The sequence below is a fragment of the Lineus longissimus genome, chromosome 2, assembly GCF_910592395.1.
Source record: "Lineus longissimus chromosome 2, tnLinLong1.2, whole genome shotgun sequence".
NCBI classification, from domain to species: Eukaryota; Metazoa; Nemertea; class Pilidiophora; order Heteronemertea; family Lineidae; genus Lineus; species Lineus longissimus.
In genome coordinates, this window is record NC_088309.1 from 22,486,780 (window position 1) to 22,506,365 (window position 19,586).

At 41.4% G+C, this 19,586-nt stretch overlaps 3 protein-coding genes across 4 annotated transcripts; 1 reads left to right on the forward strand and 2 right to left on the reverse strand.

Annotated features, from left to right (window-relative positions):
* Positions 1–9,688: 9,688 nt before the first annotated feature.
* On the forward strand, positions 9,689–13,950 carry LOC135483075 (uncharacterized). 2 transcript variants are annotated; one of them, XM_064763591.1, is made up of 8 exons: positions 9,689–9,891; positions 10,503–10,546; positions 11,011–11,195; positions 11,488–11,659; positions 12,058–12,150; positions 12,664–12,832; positions 13,218–13,414; positions 13,607–13,950. In XM_064763591.1, the coding sequence occupies exons 1-8, from the start codon at positions 9,795–9,797 to the stop codon at positions 13,697–13,699; spliced, it is 1,050 nt and encodes a 349-aa protein (XP_064619661.1). In that variant the 5' UTR covers positions 9,689–9,794; the 3' UTR covers positions 13,700–13,950. The 2 variants fall into 2 exon arrangements, with proteins under 2 accessions (XP_064619661.1, XP_064619662.1); XM_064763592.1 differs by having other exon boundaries at positions 9,832–9,891; positions 10,941–11,195.
* Positions 13,951–14,036: 86 nt separating this feature from the next.
* LOC135483076 (uncharacterized) lies at positions 14,037–16,331 on the reverse strand. Its single transcript, XM_064763593.1, has 4 exons — positions 16,247–16,331; positions 15,651–15,929; positions 14,722–14,994; positions 14,037–14,486 (listed from the first exon to the last, which is right to left on the reverse strand). Exons 1-4 carry the CDS (start codon positions 16,329–16,331, stop codon positions 14,212–14,214), a joined length of 912 nt encoding a protein of 303 aa, XP_064619663.1. The 3' UTR covers positions 14,037–14,211.
* Positions 16,332–16,351: 20 nt separating this feature from the next.
* Positions 16,352–19,308, reverse strand: LOC135483074 (protein lev-9-like). Its single transcript, XM_064763589.1, has 2 exons — positions 19,178–19,308; positions 16,352–18,808 (listed from the first exon to the last, which is right to left on the reverse strand). The coding sequence occupies exons 1-2, from the start codon at positions 19,272–19,274 to the stop codon at positions 17,292–17,294; spliced, it is 1,614 nt and encodes a 537-aa protein (XP_064619659.1). The 5' UTR covers positions 19,275–19,308; the 3' UTR covers positions 16,352–17,291.
* Positions 19,309–19,586: the final 278 nt, after the last annotated feature.

Genomic DNA, 19,586 nt, shown 5'->3' on the forward strand with positions numbered 1-19,586 from the left:
TTGCCGACATCAGCACAGGTGTGGTACCGCATTGGTTTGATATCCACCTGGTATGCTTACCATCACGAATAGTTTAGACATTGAAATAGGTAATTTATACCAACTTTAAAACAACCTTTTATTGTTACCTCACCTAAACCGGGGAAAGTGTATGGAGCAGACGAAAACCGTGTTGGTCATCTCAGGTTACTCGTTAGCGTGGAACCTTTCGAAAGATTCCAAAAACTAGATATTACTAACATTGAATTTTCCTTGATTGCCCACGTCTTGTCGTCCATGAACAATGACATTCGTGTAGTTGTCAAATAGAGTCCAAGAAACTGTACTGATGCCGCTATCTGGGTCAAACGCTTCCCATTCAAAGCTGAAAACATACATAGTTTACGTTAATTTGCCAAAAGAACAGCAAATGGCTGCTGCACAATTGTAAATAATGTTAAGATTCAAAGATTATTGTTCTTCGCTTCAGCATATTGTATAAGAATTAACATGAACATATCTGGAAGAACGCCCTGTATATGAAGTCAAGGCACCCGATTATTTCAAAGCGAAGTACTGTATCAATGATAAGGAAAAAAACTATTTTCTGTGAACTGAACTTCACTTACGACATCTTTGTAAAGTCTGTAGTATTGTGTACCGCCAGGTCTTGCACGCCATCGCGAGTGAGCCAACAGTTCTGAATAACTGGGGGACTCGAATCGATGAACACACGCACATTTTCAATCAATTCGTTACCGGGGAAGTCAGTGACTTTGACGTACACACTGAAATGGTAATTATCAGAAGTAAACATAATAAACTAATGTACGTAAATTAAATGAAAAATTTAGGAGATTTTAGGAGATGCCAAGCCGAATACACAGTCTATTGTCTTTAAACAAAGCCCGATCGCACCTGGGCCTAAATTCTCAGTGTTCTACGGCCTTATCAAAGGGTTATCATGGCATATCTTGGTGGGACATCGACCCCCACGAACGCAGTTTTCATGGAGGTAGATTGGCCTACACCGGTTAGGGCAATACGTAATGTATTCCATGCTAATAAAGGGGGGGGGGGTTATGATAAAAGGAATGAGATTGTTTGCCTAGCATGCAGAGTACTCACTCTATTGAGTCGGCATCCTGTCTCCCAACCAGGAACTGGTCTTGTCCGGTGATGTAATTAGAAACCTTCCAGGTGATAGGTGGCGTGGCAGTCGTTGGTCTGTTTATGGCATAGCCAACCTGGGCTGTTTGAATTCCTGCAAGAAATGGTTATGCAGCCATGTTAGTGTTAACTGCTAAAAAAATTCAGTTACTCTTACATCATTTACACTTTCATTTCTTTGCAAATCAACACTTGAAGTCATTATGCGAAAGCAGGAATTTACACTATAGTCATTGACAACTGCTTGGAATCTGGCATTTGCACTTAAAGTAATTTCTGAATTTGTTGTGGTAAAAATTATCGTTACGCCAACTTATGTGTAGGTGCAATGAAAGCATTTACCCTGATGAGCGCCAGTGCTGAGAACGGTACGACTGCCTTCATGATCATCGTACTCGTCACTAATGCCTGGATACGCTTTCACCGGTAACGTCCAGCCATTTGTGACCAAGTCTAAATTGATATACCTACAACAAAAATGAGGAGAGAGAATAAGAGGTTCATCATTTGACTTCAGCAGATAATGGCATTTGTTTCTTTCACTGGTGCACACTGTTAACTTAAGTGCCTCGTTCTATATTTCTATTACTAATTATCGCTGCGATGAGCAGGAGAAATTAAATCACTAAGTCTTGGCAGCTAACCTGGCACCATTGACGCGAGCTGTTAGTGTGACCACATCTTTAAATATATTATTAGTACAATCCCTTTGCTGAACAGGTTGACCTTACCTGTCTTCGAAGTGGACGACAACATTAGAGTTTAAGTCATTCAGCCATGGTTTATTATCGATAACCTTTGCTCCGGTGATACTTAAAGTAGTACCTCTCTGCTTGGTGATCACAGCCGGATCACTCTGATAAAAAACCCTCCGGGCTGATGCGTGGTTCCCAGCATTATCGTAGGCTGTGAGTACGGTCGAAAACATTCCGTCGAAATTGACATCGATCTGCACAAATAAATTTCATCATACCGCTGAGAAAACAGTTACAAGAGGGGGGGGGGAGCTGTGACTGCAAAGTGTGTTCATCGTCACGTTTCACTTTTTTAAGTAACAATTTACATGTACCCAGACTCCTGTAAGTGTTGTACAGGTCAATCAAAAATACGTTAGCCCGCTTTGTCGTCTTTAAAACTGAATCAATCAAAAGAGAGAATTATCTGCGACTTTCTGTCGCTTCGCTTCTAGTTAAGAGTAACTAAGCTTCTAGGAAGTGGTGAGCGTGATCTTCACATTTTGACAACTAACACTCATTATTCCTGCAGAAAAACGCCAATGTGGTGAAATTAAACTGGTATGCTAATAATGACTTACGGTGGTTGATTCGTCTCCGATAGGATAGTCTCCGTGCCGTACGGGACTTCCTTGCTCAGTCAAATAACGCCCTACTTTCTTCAGGGCAAATATTTCTATCCTGTAGTTTTTTAAGCCTGAAAGGGAGTCGTGCCAATTCTTCCATACGCAATGCAACTTTGAAGACCCCTGAAACATTGAAGTATAAGTTGGCCAAAAAAAGAATGCTGGGCAGGAGCGAGAGGGACAAATTAGTGGCCTGCGGGCAACTAACATCAAAAATCAATAAAGACTACTCTTTCTCAATTTTTGATAATATATCAATGACAAATATAGACTACTATTTCCTAATTTTTGCTCATATATGCATAGTAATGTCACTGGGTCGTGTTTGAATCATCGTGACAAATGTATTCCTATCACAAGCATGAATAGTTTTGTTCTCACTCCAAGTAATTGAATCTTAATCATCTACAGGGTACCCGATAATTTTGTTAATTCAAAGGAATACATTCTCATTTGACCAAGCGAATTCCTTAACAGATCTCTAAGCATTCGGACAATAAAGTTTTAATTTGTTACTTTCGAACTCAGAATATCCTTTGAATAATATGAAGTTTCAGCAGCGAAAGAAAGCTAAAGAAGACTACATACCGGCAAAACATCATTCCCAAGGCTAAAAGACTCCGAAGGAGTTCCACTAAATGGTTGTACTCTGTCGAAATTGAAGACCACGGTAACAGAAGCATCTTCACCAACAAAGTCCATTCTCTTTTCCTTGTCATTATTGTCCTTATCTTCGACCTTCATGAAACCACCAGAACTTGACGTGACTTTCACAGTGTAGCTATAAAATGAGTTCAATATTTAGTGGAAGTGAAGCGGACTAGAGGGCAACGCCGCAAATCTTTGTTTTTAGGTAGCCCCTCTCGTATTAGAATTGCCCGGTGGGTGTCCGGCTCAGGACGTAGGCTATACCCGTCCTATGATACGTTAATTTAAGAAAATTCTGAAGAAATGTAAAAAGTTCACAGGAGTACGATTTTTCTCTCGATTTTGAGACTATGCAGTTAGTCTGAAAACTGCCTTTTTTAGCCGCTATAAGGCGCATCAGGTACTTAATACTGTACAAGAATGCACACAGAGGCTATAATTGTACCAGAGTTTACTGTATCATTTAAATCTTCCTTAGCTTTAGTATACCAACCTCTTCCACGGTAATTCTTGATCCTCTTTCATACGCTTCTTTAATCCATAAACATATTGACCATATGTTTTACTGTTGTCGATATCCTCGACGTCCGGCTTAGTTCTCACTGTAGGAAATACCCACATTTATATTTCCTCATCAACAGTTTATCAAATACAATTAAGGCAATTTATCAGACCTAAACCTGAAAACGTTCATAATCTTAGCCCAAGTCGAATCTCAAAACGAATACTAGAGCACCGTTTTTAAGCATTTCTTTACAAGAAAAACGTAATTTTTTACAGGTCGACGGAAATGGGGGGAGGGGCGACCGCCACTGATCATATCAACATAAAATCATTTAAAAGTGTAATTTTACCATATATCAAACATTGAAAATACATGTATGTTATTCTGGAAACTAACCTTCACGATCTACAAAATCCATCTGAGATGCCACTTTTATCGATTTGACCCCGACCTTAAATTCGGAAATATATGTGGGTCCATCTCTTTTGGGGTTTGGTAGAGGCTTTTTCGGGACGAAATCGGTCATGAAAGAAGTATCCACGGAAGCTAATCCTCTGCCGTTCGTCCAAATAGACTGCGAAGATTTGTCACTGTTTGGATCATTTTGGGCGATTGGTCCTCCACTTTCATCTTGTAGCTTTACTGATAATTTATTGATTGTTGGAAGCGTTGCCACTGAAATGAAAAGTTTATATGACTATCTCTGTAATATTCAAATGGTCAGTGAGTTAGCTCCACCTATGAAAATTCACTGCATGGTAGACTGGTATGTCGGCCGAGGCTGAAGAAATCATCTCACATTTTCCACTTGTATAAGCCGAGGGGTGTGGACATCGTCGATCTCGGTCTACTGCCACAACGGAGGTACTTGTACACCAATGTACCTGTAGCCTGCATGTTATTATTCAATTTGGAGGTTTTCAGTATGGTTTCAAGAAATTAATGGTGATTCCGTCAAAATCGGAACAAAATACCCACCCTCGCCATGACTGGCAAATATTTAGATTGGTGGAAAGCTCATCAAAATCTTAGCGAATCTGTTTTTTTACGTACCATGTGTACATCGAAAAATATCTAGATGTGGAGGGGTATCGAAATCCGCGTGGCATTGGCAGTCTTTTTCGAGTCCCTGTGATCCGCATGTTCCTGGGAAGCACAGATAACTCCAACTGCAAAGTGCTGAAGAACGAACATTGTAAATATTATGATGAATGAAATTAAACAATATCAGTATTGTATGATGTACGCGTATACTTTTAATCCGAGTCATTGGTGTCTGTAGCCATGCACCTTAATCAGTAAACGAAGGGTAGTTTTTTCCACCGTGATTTTGCCAGATATTTGTAGTCAGGCATGTTTTAGTGCATCTGCATAAAATCTCTTTGGTAGCGGAAGTCATAGTGGAAAACGGGGCAACAAATACACCATTTTCCCTTTTGGCAAACTCGCTGCAGTTCTTACGTTCACAAGAAGACCCCGTGTTCAGGAAGGCTTTGCAACCGTTGCAGTTGCCATAATCCGAGGCACATCTCTGACATGTGCTGGAACGACCACTAGTACATACTTCGAGATCACAGGAAGTGATCTGTGGACAAACTGGAAGCAAAGAGACGTTTATATTGAAAATAAGCATTCGTGGCTCACATAGGCCTCGTCTACCATGAAATGGGTTTCATACATGTGCATTTGCTACTTTCCGCAAGCAGCTATTTGAGGCTTCCTGAAAGGTATTGACCAACCAGAAGAGAGCTATCATGCTTGTTCGGCTACAGACAGCACGGCCATTATCACATACGGGAGTTTTGATTGGTCAAAACCTATCACCTGACAGCCCTTCATGGTTTCTGCTTGAGGAAAGTGGCGAATGCTCATCTGCAATAAAACAGGTTTCACAATTGAAACATGCAATCATATAGCTCACATACAGTTCATCTACCATAAAACAGAATTCACAACAGAAATAAGCCAGGATCAGTCACAGACTCATCTTCTATAAAACATGTTGAACTTTGAAAATTTGCAGCTCACATATCGGCTCGTCAACCATAAACCAGAAAATGCAATCATAATTGGCTCACATAACGGGTCATCTATCACATATTTCACAACAGAAAGAGTATGCAACAGGTATAACATTAATGGTACCAATAACTTTAAAAGTATTCATGTAACTGGCCTCAAACTATCAAAAAAAATTCATTCGTCAGAAACATCTTTTGTTCTAAGTAAAAAACGATTTATCATGCATCAGGTTCAATTCACATACAAAGGATATCTGCAACGAGGTAACATCGTTAAGGATACCGCTTACCTGTACAATACGATCCGGCGCTGTATGCCCCTAAAACACAGTTTTTGCACGTATTAGGACTGACACAACGACCGCCCGATTGCTGCTGCCAGGCGGAACCCGCTGCTTTAATGTATCCCCATGGGATATTCCTGCTGCACGGGCCTGGGTTATTACCAAGTTCCGGCCTACCACCACACAGAGCTGAAATATAGCCATAATAGGGAAAGTCATCATATCCAATTGCTTTTGGAAGGGTTACATCGTGCGGGTTGTGTCGGGCAAATTTTTCCATTTTTTTCTCCTGATTATCGAACCAAAAATACTGCTTCTTAGTTCAGGTAGAGTTTAGGCAAAGTTTCGAAAAAAACTAAAGTTGTATCGTAGACATTTTTCTTAAGATCTCGTGCATACCGAAGCACATGGTAAACCGGGTTGCTAGTTGAAAAGCGTTCAATGTTATTATGGGTTGTCGATGAGATTCAAATGGGTAGGCCTATTTTCAGACGACCCTTCGGTAGTTGACATAAATAGCTAAAGTATTGTGAGCACTAGCCCTGAAACGGTGCTTAGGGCCGACGAATTCCGGGAGTCACTCTTTACACTTACGTATATTACATTTCTTTCGGTCTGCACTCTTCCAATTAGTACGACACTTGTATTTAGTACGGGACACTCGTCTGAAAAATTGTCGCAAGAAAAAAGTTTGAAGATAATCTCGTCACAGACCGGCCCGCCGAATTGGCGACTCGAGCTTGACTGTTTATCTTGCGACCACATCGCAACCTTGCCACACTATTTCTGTATACTCGGGCGGCCACGCCCTACCACCAAGACACGAATATAGCACGGGCAATCTAGGTACAATATTTCAATTAACAAATTTCGTTTGCAATTTGCCAATTATGGAGGAAGAGGAAATGAAATCGGGATATCTCTTGCATCGATTTGTAGATTCGTTTTTTAAGAATAAGATATTGCCACTACACCTAGATAATTGTAATAAGTATATGGAAAACCTATAGTTTTTTTGTACGCTCATACGAGTTTTATGCATCTCGATGGCCAACATGACATAGCCAAACTTCGGATAAAATAACATGAGAAAACTATTGTTTATCATGGTACTGGCTTGAATTTCTAGAATCTTAACCTGGTCATGAAGCATCCCAATCAAAATGTTTTGAATCGTAACCTTTTAAGTCTTTGGACAGCATGAACCCTCTGCCGTTTGAAGGCGACCTCGGTCGTTGGCGTACATGTAAGTGAGGGAAAACCTCTGATGTGACACAACATCTAAATTACCTATAGGTCTTCCAGACTTGACCCCATCCATGGTAAGACTGGCTTACGTAGTATGTATCTTTGTATACGTTTGTCCCGGACCTTAAACGAAAAAAAGAATGAAAATCTCAATTTGAACGTGGAAAGTACACTTATTACCTGTAGCTCTTCTAAGACTGCACTCCGTTCCATCCATGATGCCTGGCTTTGGTAGTACGTAGACGTGCATACATTTTCCCCCGCCCTAAAAAGAAAGCCGTCTGCTAAACTGATGTGCATAAAGTAAGATGACATCGCTTCGATGATGATGTTGATGACGATGGTGATGGCTTCCCGGACCAGTTAGACACGGGTCGAAGGCCCAATTCAATAGCATCCCGCGAAGTTACTATTTATAGCTCACAAGGTCATTTGCATAAGATATTGATGACGTTTTAGTCACGTGACAGGCGGACATCGACACTTATTTCTACGCATTTGAGCTTATTTCAAAGTCAATTATCTTTGACCCTGCATTGTTTTTAGCATGAATGATACCATAGAGTCAGAGAGAGAAATATTCAGAACAATTATGTAGTATTTCCAACACTCGGACATGTGCCAGATTGAATCTAACTGCCCTAGTTAGAAAGCCTGAATCCATTACGAAACCGCATATTTGTCCGACATTGCCTGTAATTCAGCGATGGGGAAATAGAGGGCAGCAGCTGCAGTGACGTCATCTTCGCGGAATGCTATTGACGAAATAAAAAGCCTTTACCTCGTGGTAGAAGACCAATCTCAAGTCATAGTTCCCCGCACCTTATTTTTATCACATAATTATAAATTTCCCAAAAAATGGTCGCAAGTTACATGTATGCTGGTTATAATGACTTGAATAACGAGAATATCCAATGCCGACTATAATTATTTTAGTTCATGATTTCGCTCCCAGGTGGCTGATCCTACTTATTTCTGTCCTGCCACCTAGGAGGAAACTCATGAGCTAAATTCTTTTCATCAGTTAAGAAGCAATTGAAATGATTTTTTAGTTGTCTGGTTAAGCGCAACGATTTTTGCGGGAAGCTTAGTTTATGTGAAGTAAGCAACTTACTTAATACTTACTTATCTCGATGAAGCATTTTTCCTCTGCTTCAAAATCTTTTCACAAACTCAAATACTAGGTCCCCTTTCGAATTTGGCCGAGGGCCTAGTTAGGCAGGGTGGGGTCAATGATGTTAAGGTGGTGGTGGTATTGGTGGGAGGGGGCGTCATCCTGTGACCTTGACAACATGGATAACAACTGATTGACACAGCATCTCAGCCTAAAGCGGGTCAAAGTTAAAATACGGTTTTGTTACTTACCCGTATGAATCGACTTCATCGTATAAGTCGTATCCGTATGACCCGAATGCTTTGTGGCACGAGACCATGAGCAAGATAGCCATGAAAAGGTTTTTCATTGCGACCCTCATGAGCAGAGATACAGGTATTCCGAGATGTTCCGAAAGCAAGACTGACCACAGAGAAGGATATCAAAAAGCATGAACCAACAAAGTTTGTTCTGCGGGAGACATCCCTTCACCCGTCCGTTGCGAGGATATGCACCTGAGTGTCTCCAGGAAGGAGGCCTATATACGTCGATTTTATGGGTATGTCTCTGGTGGCGTGCCTGTTTTTCCGTTCCAATTGAGGAATTTGTCCAGGGTTCTCAGACAGATCTGTTTCTCGGTGACTTTTAATCGACCCCATCATCTGACTGACTCGAGCGAGTGTTAAAACAAAAATAAAAGACTTAGAAAAGTAAATCGAACTTGTTGACATTGTACATGTAGTTATAGGATGTGCCGAGGCCTGCGAACATAATTGCGAGTTCGATTCATTAACTATCCAGGGTCAAAACACCCGACAAATAACTATTTGACGATAATTTTAGGCTTGTGCCTCCCTCGGGGCTTACTTCATGCTCCCCAAACCGAGATAATTTAGTAGATCTTCCGGGATCGATGACCGGGACAAAACATCACCACTGTGGACAAGCGCGTCAAACGTATACCAGACAGGAAAAAAAGCCCGATGGTTTCGTCGTTTATCATTTAGGGTGGATAAGTGCACATTTAAAGCCGCTCGTGTAGTCAAACAAAGAATGTGATCAATGGTCTCTTCTCCTTGATGTGAATAGCGGTCCGGTCGCAAAATGTTTGTTCCTAGTGAGGTTTACTGTGACGAAAATTTCGTTCTTCTATCACTGCACTTTGATATGATAGTACATGATTTAATTGAAATAAATCAATCCAAACAACTACATGTATGAAAATTGATTTCAACTTCAATTTCACAGTGGGTGATTTCGTTAATTTTTGGAGATGGCCCCTGATTGAAAGATGCGATATTTGGCCAAAAAGATATTGAGACGACCATTATCGTCAAGTAATCTAGAAAGGAATTAGGCCATTCGGGTTGTCGGCACACACATAATATACGCCAATTTAATCAAAGGCACACGATAGTTTTGATCAGTAAAAGTTTCAAGGCATGGTTCGACCGCTTCAGTCGAATAAATAGTACAACCAATCACTATGGCGACTTGTGGATGTGAACCGTTCAGTGTGGCGACCATCGACATTCCGTTTGTGACTGGAGGAAAACCAATAAGAGGCTTTTCGATGGATTGTGGTACGTAATGCACATATATGCGCCAATTTATAAACTGATAGACTGACGATATTCTCTCTGCCAATATAAGCTTTCCATGTTTCATGAATCACTGTGGTACATTACAAGTGTAATCGGACAAAAAATAGCCGCGACCCCAATATTCACACTCACTTCGGGGATGAAATAACAAAAAAAAATTAAAATATCTTTGAAACACAAGAACAGTTTAAACCAAAATGTCTGAGGAGTTATTTCAACCCATGCATGTCACATCGTTCGGGATATTAGAGGCACTTAAAATCTTATAATGATGAGGCCTAATCGAGGCGGCCAATTCGAGCCGGGCTGGAACGACGTCTTCAATAAATAGAATTCCTTGGATACGCAGCCTTGAGCCATCTTTTCTAAAGAAATTCTCCATCCTTTATTTGATACAAATCAAGCCTTTTGACCACGTACTGAATTTCCAGCGGTATTGCCTCCATTACCTTCACCATGCGCGTAGTCTATAGCAATGTCAATACATTGATGGTCAAGATGTTTGACCAGGTCAGCAACATGAAGAGCTGATCATCGTAACAAACCTAACTGAAGTTGTTCTGACCTCAATATCATTCTGTTTATTTCAGGCGGTTCACTTATCAAATTGACATCTATTATCGAACAAAATCAGGTACGTGTAGACCATTATGAGTATACTTCAAAATCGTCTAGATTAGGTATAAGCTTACTACCAGATAAATCAGGCCAAGGTTCGTTATCTAATCGTACAGGGAGCGAATTATAATATTTCGATCTCATTTAATTTTCTTTGGGCTGCACCATTCAAATGCCATTACGCTCATCCTGCACACGTCTGTCATATTCCCGGCTTAATTGGAGTTCGGATGAATTTACTTCTTCAATTTGCGAAGCATAGATGGGCTATGATTCCAACGGGTTGTCCACCGTAGTGTCACTTGCGGCCATCAGTACGATGCATAAGCGATAAGGACGATCCAGTAAAACAATACTTAATATTTTTGTAGCAACCAAAACTGATTTCCATGTCTGAATTTCCTTTCAAGATAGATGTACATCAGTACACACATCACCAAAGATAATGTATCACCGGTATCTAATCTTTTCTGTTGGAAGGATTCCTTAAAAGTCCGTTTTGAATCATACGAAGCTTGTCGGAAAGGGGAAGTGTTAGATCATATAAAGTCGACCATCCTGACTGACAGTTCCAGTAATCTGAAAATGAGTACAGTTGGCGTAACTATAGGACATGGGACGATTGAGACACATGCAGAGACCATCAGCGACGTATTAGGAATAACGTGAGTTTATTTGAGATGTATAAATTATATGTACATGTACATCTATTACAAATAAGGTACATGTACTTTCATCGAATATGTAGTTCCTAAATTTTCCTAATAATCTATGTTAACCTAGAAAAATACAATGTAATATCAATCGTGCGTACACTATACAGCCCAAACAAGGAAAAATGGACCGTGTTCGTATCGTTTTGTACATCATGAGGGCTATGACAGGCCATTTATGATGATTTGTGAAATCACATTCTCTCTCTTAAGTGTGACAAATTATTTTCCGATTCTGAAACAGGCCCATCCAAGTGGACGAGTTTACCGCCTTTACGAAGGGTTTCCATTATGGCCAGAAAAATCTCCCGCGAGAGACGTTTATCAAGAAAAACATGCAGCCAGAAACCGAGAAAAGGGGAAGAGAATTCCCTGCCTTGCTCGCCATGGTCGGCTCAGCAGTTGGTTATATACTGGTGAGTTCGTTTAGTAATAACGAGTGTATGAGGTCTTTTCCGTAGGCCCCCGGTAAAATTAGACCGATGGTATACATAGACACTCCTCGGCCGGCTCAATCGAGTGCACACAACATTGTATTGTTGCATTTCGTAATTTATAACTTGTAACTTGTACAATGTGACTGAGAAAGATGGTGAAAGTGATATAATCTTGGTACACGAAGCTAAACACGCATAATAGAATCCTTCGTTTCGCGTATATTCTATCCTAAAACATTTCAAACTTCTACACTGGGTCGATCTTATTTCCTGCAAAACTAAAATGTGAGACTGTGGCTTGGTATGAGAGTTCTTATCAGCAGAAAGGAACTCCAAGTTGCATAAGAGACTGTCATGGTTTTCGACTTTATTTGTAGGTAAATGAGGATGGAAGTCATAGTCAAGTTAACGGAACTATGATGGGCGGGTTATACTGTTATAGCGTTGGTAAGCTACTAACAGGCGCAAAGGTAAGCTGTTGCTTCCTTTACTGCATATTAACCGAAGGCAAGACTGCAATGATCTTCTCTTTGCACAGGCAACATTTTAAAAAGTCCATCATATAGAAACCTTTTATAAAAATCCATGAAAAAATTTCAAATACAAAATTGTCATAGAAATATCGACACTGAATTATAAAGAATTTTTATTTTCATTTTAAGAGAAGTTTTATATATTCTATATAGAATTTTAACGGTTTTTCCTTTTTACGAAATACGATGTAGCTCAGTTATTGCAGACAATATGAAAACGAGGGAGGTATCACTCTGCATGTTTCCACTGCCTTCAATAGCAAACCTCGCAAAAATAGCTCGGAGGTAAATCTCAACGGTAAACGTATACGACTTAAAAAGAAACAATATTTTTAAAGGTTCCATTGAGTTGTTTATTCATATCTAATCTTTACTTGATACACATGTATCGTCTCCCTGAATAATGTTGTGTCCGGTGAGAAAACCGTTGACATTCTGCTCTTTCTTCAGACATATGCCGAATTTGCTGAAATGGCCAGAAGAGGGGATAGTAAAAAACTGACGGTGACAACGCGGGATCTGTTCTCGGGTTCCTACGGAGACGTCGATTGGGACAAAGTGCACAGCAAGATACCGTTTCCACTCGAAGTCTTTCCATTCGGAAAAATCGTCAGGGAAGGCAAGTCTTCTCCTCTTCCTCCTCACCAAGTTTAGTTCGTGATCCTTTTTGGATAAAGAACCCGTTCTATTTGAGCGTCGGTCTTTCTTGGTTGCGATACCAAACACTGTTGTATCTCGAAGTGTCTTTCTATGTAGCCATAGGCCAGGTCCACAGTCAAAATGTATTTCGCATTATACTCTCAAACCCTGACTGGTCAAAGTTGCACTGTCATTGCCTGGGTTCGAGATCATACATGTAAGTCATATACACAGTGTACGTGTCCTTTTGGCCACGGCAGTACCTTGTGCAATCAGAAGCAGAACACGCGACTATCGCCAACGTCTCCCAACGCACACTTCTTGAAAAAAGCTGAACTTCGGAATTTTCTCATCATTTTTTTTAGGTCTAGATATCGAGAGCCTAAATAAGGACGATATAGCGAGAGCGTGGATGCATTCGGTCGTCGCCCAAATTCTGGTGACGTCAGTGGCAACAGCACAAAAATATTGTGACGAAAATAGGGTGGTGTACTATGCGGGTTCCTTTGCAGAAAACGACGTATTTCAGAGCTTCCATGACATTATGCCTCATCACGTATATGTAAGTTCAAAAATGTATTGACAAATTAATTCATCAATATAAAACTCTCTATACTTCTTCCAATCACGTTCATGATATTTACATGACACATGTATACCCGTAACGTGTCATCATCATCCAAGATCCACGAACATCGACGAAAGCGAAAAATTAATTTGGGGTCCAACTAACTGAATGAAGCTTATTTTTCAGTACGATAACCGCACTGTCTACCCGTGCTTTCTCAACAACGCAGCGTATCTTGGGAGTCTTGGTGGGTTATTGGTCGGTCTCGAGAGTCTGTAAGTGGTGGTGGAACACAACCTTGTAATCAGTGAACCACTTTCAAGACTTATCGGAGCAAGTTTCGTATGGAACATTGTCAACTGTGGAAACTTCAAGCTCCAAGCCAATAAAGCACAATGGTGCCTCACCCAAGAAACTGTATTTCATTTGTAATCTTATACGCGTACATGTACATGTATATCAACAATATGTACTATATTCATGTATAGACTAAAACCATAGCATTAACGAAATAAAATGTTGGGTGTGAATTTGAACATGTTCCAATGTTTGTTTAGTCAAAAATTTCATGCAGGTTTCCAATTGGGTCGCCACATGTACATAATATATAATGAACCTCTCATCTAGACTCGTATATGTTAACAGTCTGACTGTCCTCCAATTTCGATCGCCTGTAGTGGGTTTCTCAGGAGGCTCCATGAAAAAAATATGTCCTATGATGTCATGGCTTAGGACCACTATGTAATATTAGCAGTAATCACAAAACTGATCAGAGAAGGACTTCTCAGTGCTCACTCATGGCATACGTTCCTCAACCAAACCTTAGCATTATCAAACTCTTTTTTAAACCTGCCCAGCCCTGTTACTGCCTCCTTCTTGTAGAGTTTACACTTCATTCGGGATCTGAACCTATCTTCCCTTGCATAGGCTGCATAGCATTCGTCGTCTTCCTGGCACATCGTGTAACACTCACGGAAGTTCTTGTCCCTTTTGGTGTAATATGACTTGCCTCGGACTGTTTTTCGGTTGTAGGCTGTGAAGAAGCACGCGGATCCTGATTGAGGGCCTGAAAGAAAGAGAATGACTGCAAAGGCACCGAGATGTGGGAACGAAATCCGAATTACAAAGGAATCAGTGTCAAGACGAAGAGGAAACAAATCGAAAAAGTCATTGACTTTCCAGTCTTACATCCCAGAATCTGTCAATCTAGAGGATATTACTGTCAATTCACTTTCATATTGGTTTCTCACGTGTGTCAACATGATCAACATCATTAAGACGAGAAGGTACGTATAGCTTACCAGGTGGAGCACAATTCTTGACCGAGATCTCCGTGATGTCTCCCGTGGCACTCTCGTCGACGACCGCCTTATAGAGGAACACGTGCATATTCGTCCAAGTAGCATTTCTGTAGACACCCTTGCAGATTGGATCCCTCTGACACCACCATGACGCATCCACGTCATTTGAGATGTGCTTTGCAAACTTGTAGGCATACTTCAATGAAAGTCGTTGGGTTTGCGGTTGCATGGGACACATGACCATCTTCAGAGGATCGTCGGTTCGGTTCCATACTGAAAAATACAACATCGATCGATCATGAATGACAATATACATGTATTTGGTAATGCGGTCGTCTATCGTCAGGCTCACAATTATGGGCGGGGGATACACTCTTAGCAATAAATGTTTTTGAGCTCTTGAAAAAACAAGTATGCAACCCTAAAGTGTTTTCGGCAAAATGCGAAGTGACCCGTTTTTCATTTCGATAAAAACCTCCAAGGGTTTTTCAATTGCTCAAAACCTTACTAACATTGTATTTCTGAGACTGTACAATCCCGTCATGTAGAACAGTCGCTGATTGATATCATGGATGGCAACTGCAAGATTTGAATCTGCAGGTATTTCTGAGACTGTACAATCCCGTCATGTAGAACAGTCGCTGATTGATATCATGGATGGCAACTGCAAGATTTGAATCTGCAGAAATAGCCAATGACTTTCAGATGACCAAAGCTCAATAGAGGATCGAAAGGGTGCTTTGCGGATCCAGAAATTTGGGAAGTATAACAGTATTGCAGTAGTCCTTTCCAGAGAGGGTACGAAGGAAACGAATCAGGGGCGCTGGATATCATTCCAACATAATTATTTTTATCAGAATTTGCCTCGATGCGTTTTCCGGGGATCTGACGGGCCAACATATAATCATTTGCCTTTAAAGTGTACTTACTGTGTTCAAGTGGACAATTCTTTCGCCACATCACATAAAGACCTTGTTCAGACAAATAACTCTCATGGAATGCCCTTCGTTGAACTAACTGGCACTCCCTGGTCCTGTTGTTGAAGTTAGCATGGCCGCAGATAGCGCGCTTGGCGCATTCATCTCTGCATTTCAGCTCAGTGAACCATCTGAATTTCTCTTCCAACAAAGAGAGGGTCACTGGTTTTCTGTAGTCATCTAGGCGCTCCATGGTGCAATTGGCTTCGAGCTCGGCGGGGACATCCGATCCTAAAAACCATTGCAGAATTTATAATCATAGTTATTCTCAACTTCAAGTGAACTTTGCATTAAGACCTTGTCTGGGCCCGGTTTCTCAACTGGGTCCTGATATGCAACACCCATGGTCAAGAACCAGCAGTCGTCCAAGTATCCCTTGAGGCGAATAAAAACTTTTGGTTCGGGAACCAGACGTTTGATCAGGCCGGGGCGGCACCAAGGTCAGATGGACTGACTTCTGCAGTATAAAGTTTCTCTTCGGCATGTATACAATTATACATTTTGTTAATCAATGAAACGCACTCTTCTGTTGTCAGTGATGGACTTACCTGTTACTTTCGCCAGTTGTGCGAGTCCTGAGGCACAAAACAGCAACAGAACAGAACAGAACACGAATAATTTTGGAGGAGCCATAATATTCGCTGCTATTTCATCGATTCTGTCTTTATGATATGCGGAGGTGAACTCGATAGTCACAACCGTCTAAGTCCAATGTTAAGGCTGCTTTACTGATTATTTTGCGTTTATAAAGGTTAATCAAAGGTCATTTGTGTGAATTGCATAATTCTATATTATCTTGTCATCTCGTGATGGCCAATTGGACAATATCATTTGCACAAGGCATTATTTAAAAAAAGATTATTTTGTAGGCCTATTGTAAACAGTCCTTATCTGGAATACCATATCAAGGGATTTTATATATCAGTTATAGCTAAGACGGCGTTTAGGAATATTTGGGAGAACAAACACTACCGGGGTTATGTCTCATAGCGAATTTCGTCCGACACAAAAGTACACTTCCATAAATTACACAATGAACAATCTTTCTCACTGAAATCTTTCAAAATTTAGTCTGGGAACAATATTATGCAATATAACTCACAAACTTTTAAAACCTACATGCAATAGTATAAGAGTATTTTTTGTGTCGGAAACAACTCTATAGATTTGGCACACAACCTAAAAATTTCATAAGAGATATGCGGCAAAATCATCGATCCCGGATACATAGATGTGAAGCTAAAAAAGTATTAAAATCATACTGGAACACAAAACTCTAAGCCAATGCATTGCACAATAGCGTACATTGCCACATTTCCGCCTCACCGTGGACTGTCATGTACTGTGCGAATGTACTCACAGGAAGAACGATCATCATAGCACAGCTTCCGCTCTTTTTCGTGACATACGTTCCTTATCAACATTTTCCCACTTTGTCCCGCCTCATCCATTGCGGAAGTTCTTGCCTGTTCGGGGGCGTAGTGGGTTCCCTGCGCTATGAACGTACTCCGGTTAAATGCAGAAAAAAGGATTTAGAGCCTGACATGAAGGCCTGAAAAGGAACATGACAGTCGCAACATTTGACATTCGAGTCTAATTCAGAACATCAGATTCTGCATCCTCGACACATTGTGGCTTGATGTCCGGTCTCCAAACTCCATTTAAGCACGTGGCGTTAAGGGGCCCGTCTTTACGATACCCAGCCGTACATTGGAACTCGATCGCTTGTCCTTGACCGATGTGTCTGATGTAGGGACGGTATTCGTATTTTCCAATGACGCCCACCAGGAGGATTATTCCATTTCTGATGGTGCCGGGGTATGGACAGTAAACCGATTCGCATTCCGGCTTGATATCTGGACTCCACCTACCATCTAAACATGTAGCATTAGTAGGCCCCCTAAGGCGATACCCAGTCGTACATTGGTACTCGATCGCTTGTCCTTGACCGATGCGTATGACGTAGGGACGGTATTCGTATTTTCCAATGACGCCTACCAGGAGGATTTTTCCATTTCTGATGGTGCCGGGGTATGGACAGTAAACCGATTCGCATTCCGGCTTGATATCTTGGCTCCACCTACCATCTAAACATGTAGCATTAGTAGGCCCCCTAAGGCGATACCCAGTCGTACATTGGTACTCGATCGCTTGTCCTTGACCGATGCGTCTGACGTAGGGACGGTATTCGTATTTTCCAATGACGCCTACCAGGAGGATTTTTCCATTTCCGATGGTGCCGGGGTATGGACAGTAAACCGATTCGCATTCCGGCATGATATCTGGACTCCACCTACCATCTAAACACGTAGCATTAGTAGGCCCCCTAAGGCGATACCCAGCCGTACATTGGTACTCGATCGCTTGTCCTTGACCGATGCGTATGACGTAGGGACGGTATTCGTATTTTCCAATGACGCCTACCAGGAGGATTTTTCCATTTCTGATGGTGCCGGGGTATGGACAGTAAACCGATTCGCATTCCGGCTTGATATCTTGGCTCCACCTACCATCTAAACATGTAGCATTAGTAGGCCCCCTAAGGCGATACCCAGCCGTACATTGGAACTCGATCGCTTGTCCTTGACCGATGTGTCTGACGTAGGGACGGTATTCGTATTTTCCAATGACGCCTACCAGGAGGATTTTTCCATTTCTGATGGTGCCGGGGTATGGACAGTAAACCGATTCGCATTCCGGCTTGATATCTTGGCTCCACCTACCATCTAAACATGTAGCATTAGTAGGCCCCCTAAGGCGATACCCAGTCGTACATTGGTACTCGATCGCTTGTCCTTGACCGATGCGTCTGACGTAGGGACGGTATTCGTATTTTCCAACGACGCCTACCAGGAGGATTTTTCCATTTCTGATGGTGCCGGGGTATGGACAGTAAACCGATTCGCATTCCGGCTTGATATCTTGGCTCCACCTACCATCTAAACATGTAGCATTAGTAGGCCCCCTAAGGCGATACCCAGTCGTACATTGGTACTCGATCGCTTGTCCTTGACCGATGCGTCTGACGTAGGGACGGTATTCGTATTTTCCAATGACGCCTACCAGGAGGATTATTCCATTTCTGATGGTGCCGGGGTATGGACAGTAAACTGGAAATCGAATTGAGAGCAAGTCAGCGTAAACAATACCACAATGACTGTACATATAATCATTCTACTTCTTGATGCCACGTCGCATAGATCATGTGACGGCATCAAGACTTTGCAAATTCCTTGCCCATGATGACAATGTACCGGTAGTGATTCAAGTGATTGAATACGAAAAGCGAGTACATTCGCTTGTTACCATTTCAGCGTTTCTATCAAGGTAATAAGTATAGCGGAACCAAACGGATAGACTTATTTCATACATAGCGTATTCTGTTACATGTACGTGAATGACAGAATGTCCCGTCACATTGGTTGATGCATAGGCGCACATTAAATCCCTGAGAAACCTTTCTCTGTCAGTCGGCCTACCTGTTTCTTCCGCCTGTTGTGCTTGCCCCGAGATGGCACAAAACAGCCACAAAACAGAAGAGAAAGCAAGTGATTTTAGACGCATCATCGTCTTCATGTAGTTGTGAAAGTGTGCTGTCCAACAACAACCAGATCAGTTGACCCATCTAGTACATAGGTGTGTGATTATTTCGTGTAAATGTGGGTCAATCGGAATAATGGATTTTATACGCTGTTGATTGGCTGCAGCAAGTGATATTTCCTGTGCTGCAAGCAGTCGCGTCTTATGTTACAAACTTACAAAGCCATTTTCGCGCCCCGCTGAAATTGAATGTGACCATTCGTTCGCATAGCCATTGCTATAAGGGTTTACTAACGATACATAAGCTTAAGTACGTTGTTCATAGCTTTTAAGGATACAAGCCTGAAA

Coding starts and splice junctions, on each gene's coding strand:
- LOC135483076 (XM_064763593.1), bottom strand. CDS start 16,331: ATGGCTCCTCCAAAATTATTCGTGTTCTGTTCTGTTCTGTTGCTGTTT. Junction 15,930..16,246: donor ACAACTGGCGAAAGTAACAG/GTAAGTCCATCA, acceptor AATGGTTTTTAG/GATCGGATGTCCCCGCCGAG. Junction 14,487..14,721: donor CAAGAATTGTGCTCCACCTG/GTAAGCTATACG, acceptor TCTTTCTTTCAG/GCCCTCAATCAGGATCCGCG.
- LOC135483074 (XM_064763589.1), bottom strand. CDS start 19,274: ATGAAGACGATGATGCGTCTAAAATCACTTGCTTTCTCTTCTGTTTTG. Junction 18,809..19,177: donor ACAACAGGCGGAAGAAACAG/GTAGGCCGACTG, acceptor TTCGATTTCCAG/TTTACTGTCCATACCCCGGC.
- LOC135483075 (XM_064763591.1), top strand. CDS start 9,795: ATGGCGACTTGTGGATGTGAACCGTTCAGTGTGGCGACCATCGACATT. Junction 11,660..12,057: donor CAGCAGTTGGTTATATACTG/GTGAGTTCGTTT, acceptor CTTTATTTGTAG/GTAAATGAGGATGGAAGTCA. Junction 13,415..13,606: donor TTATGCCTCATCACGTATAT/GTAAGTTCAAAA, acceptor CTTATTTTTCAG/TACGATAACCGCACTGTCTA.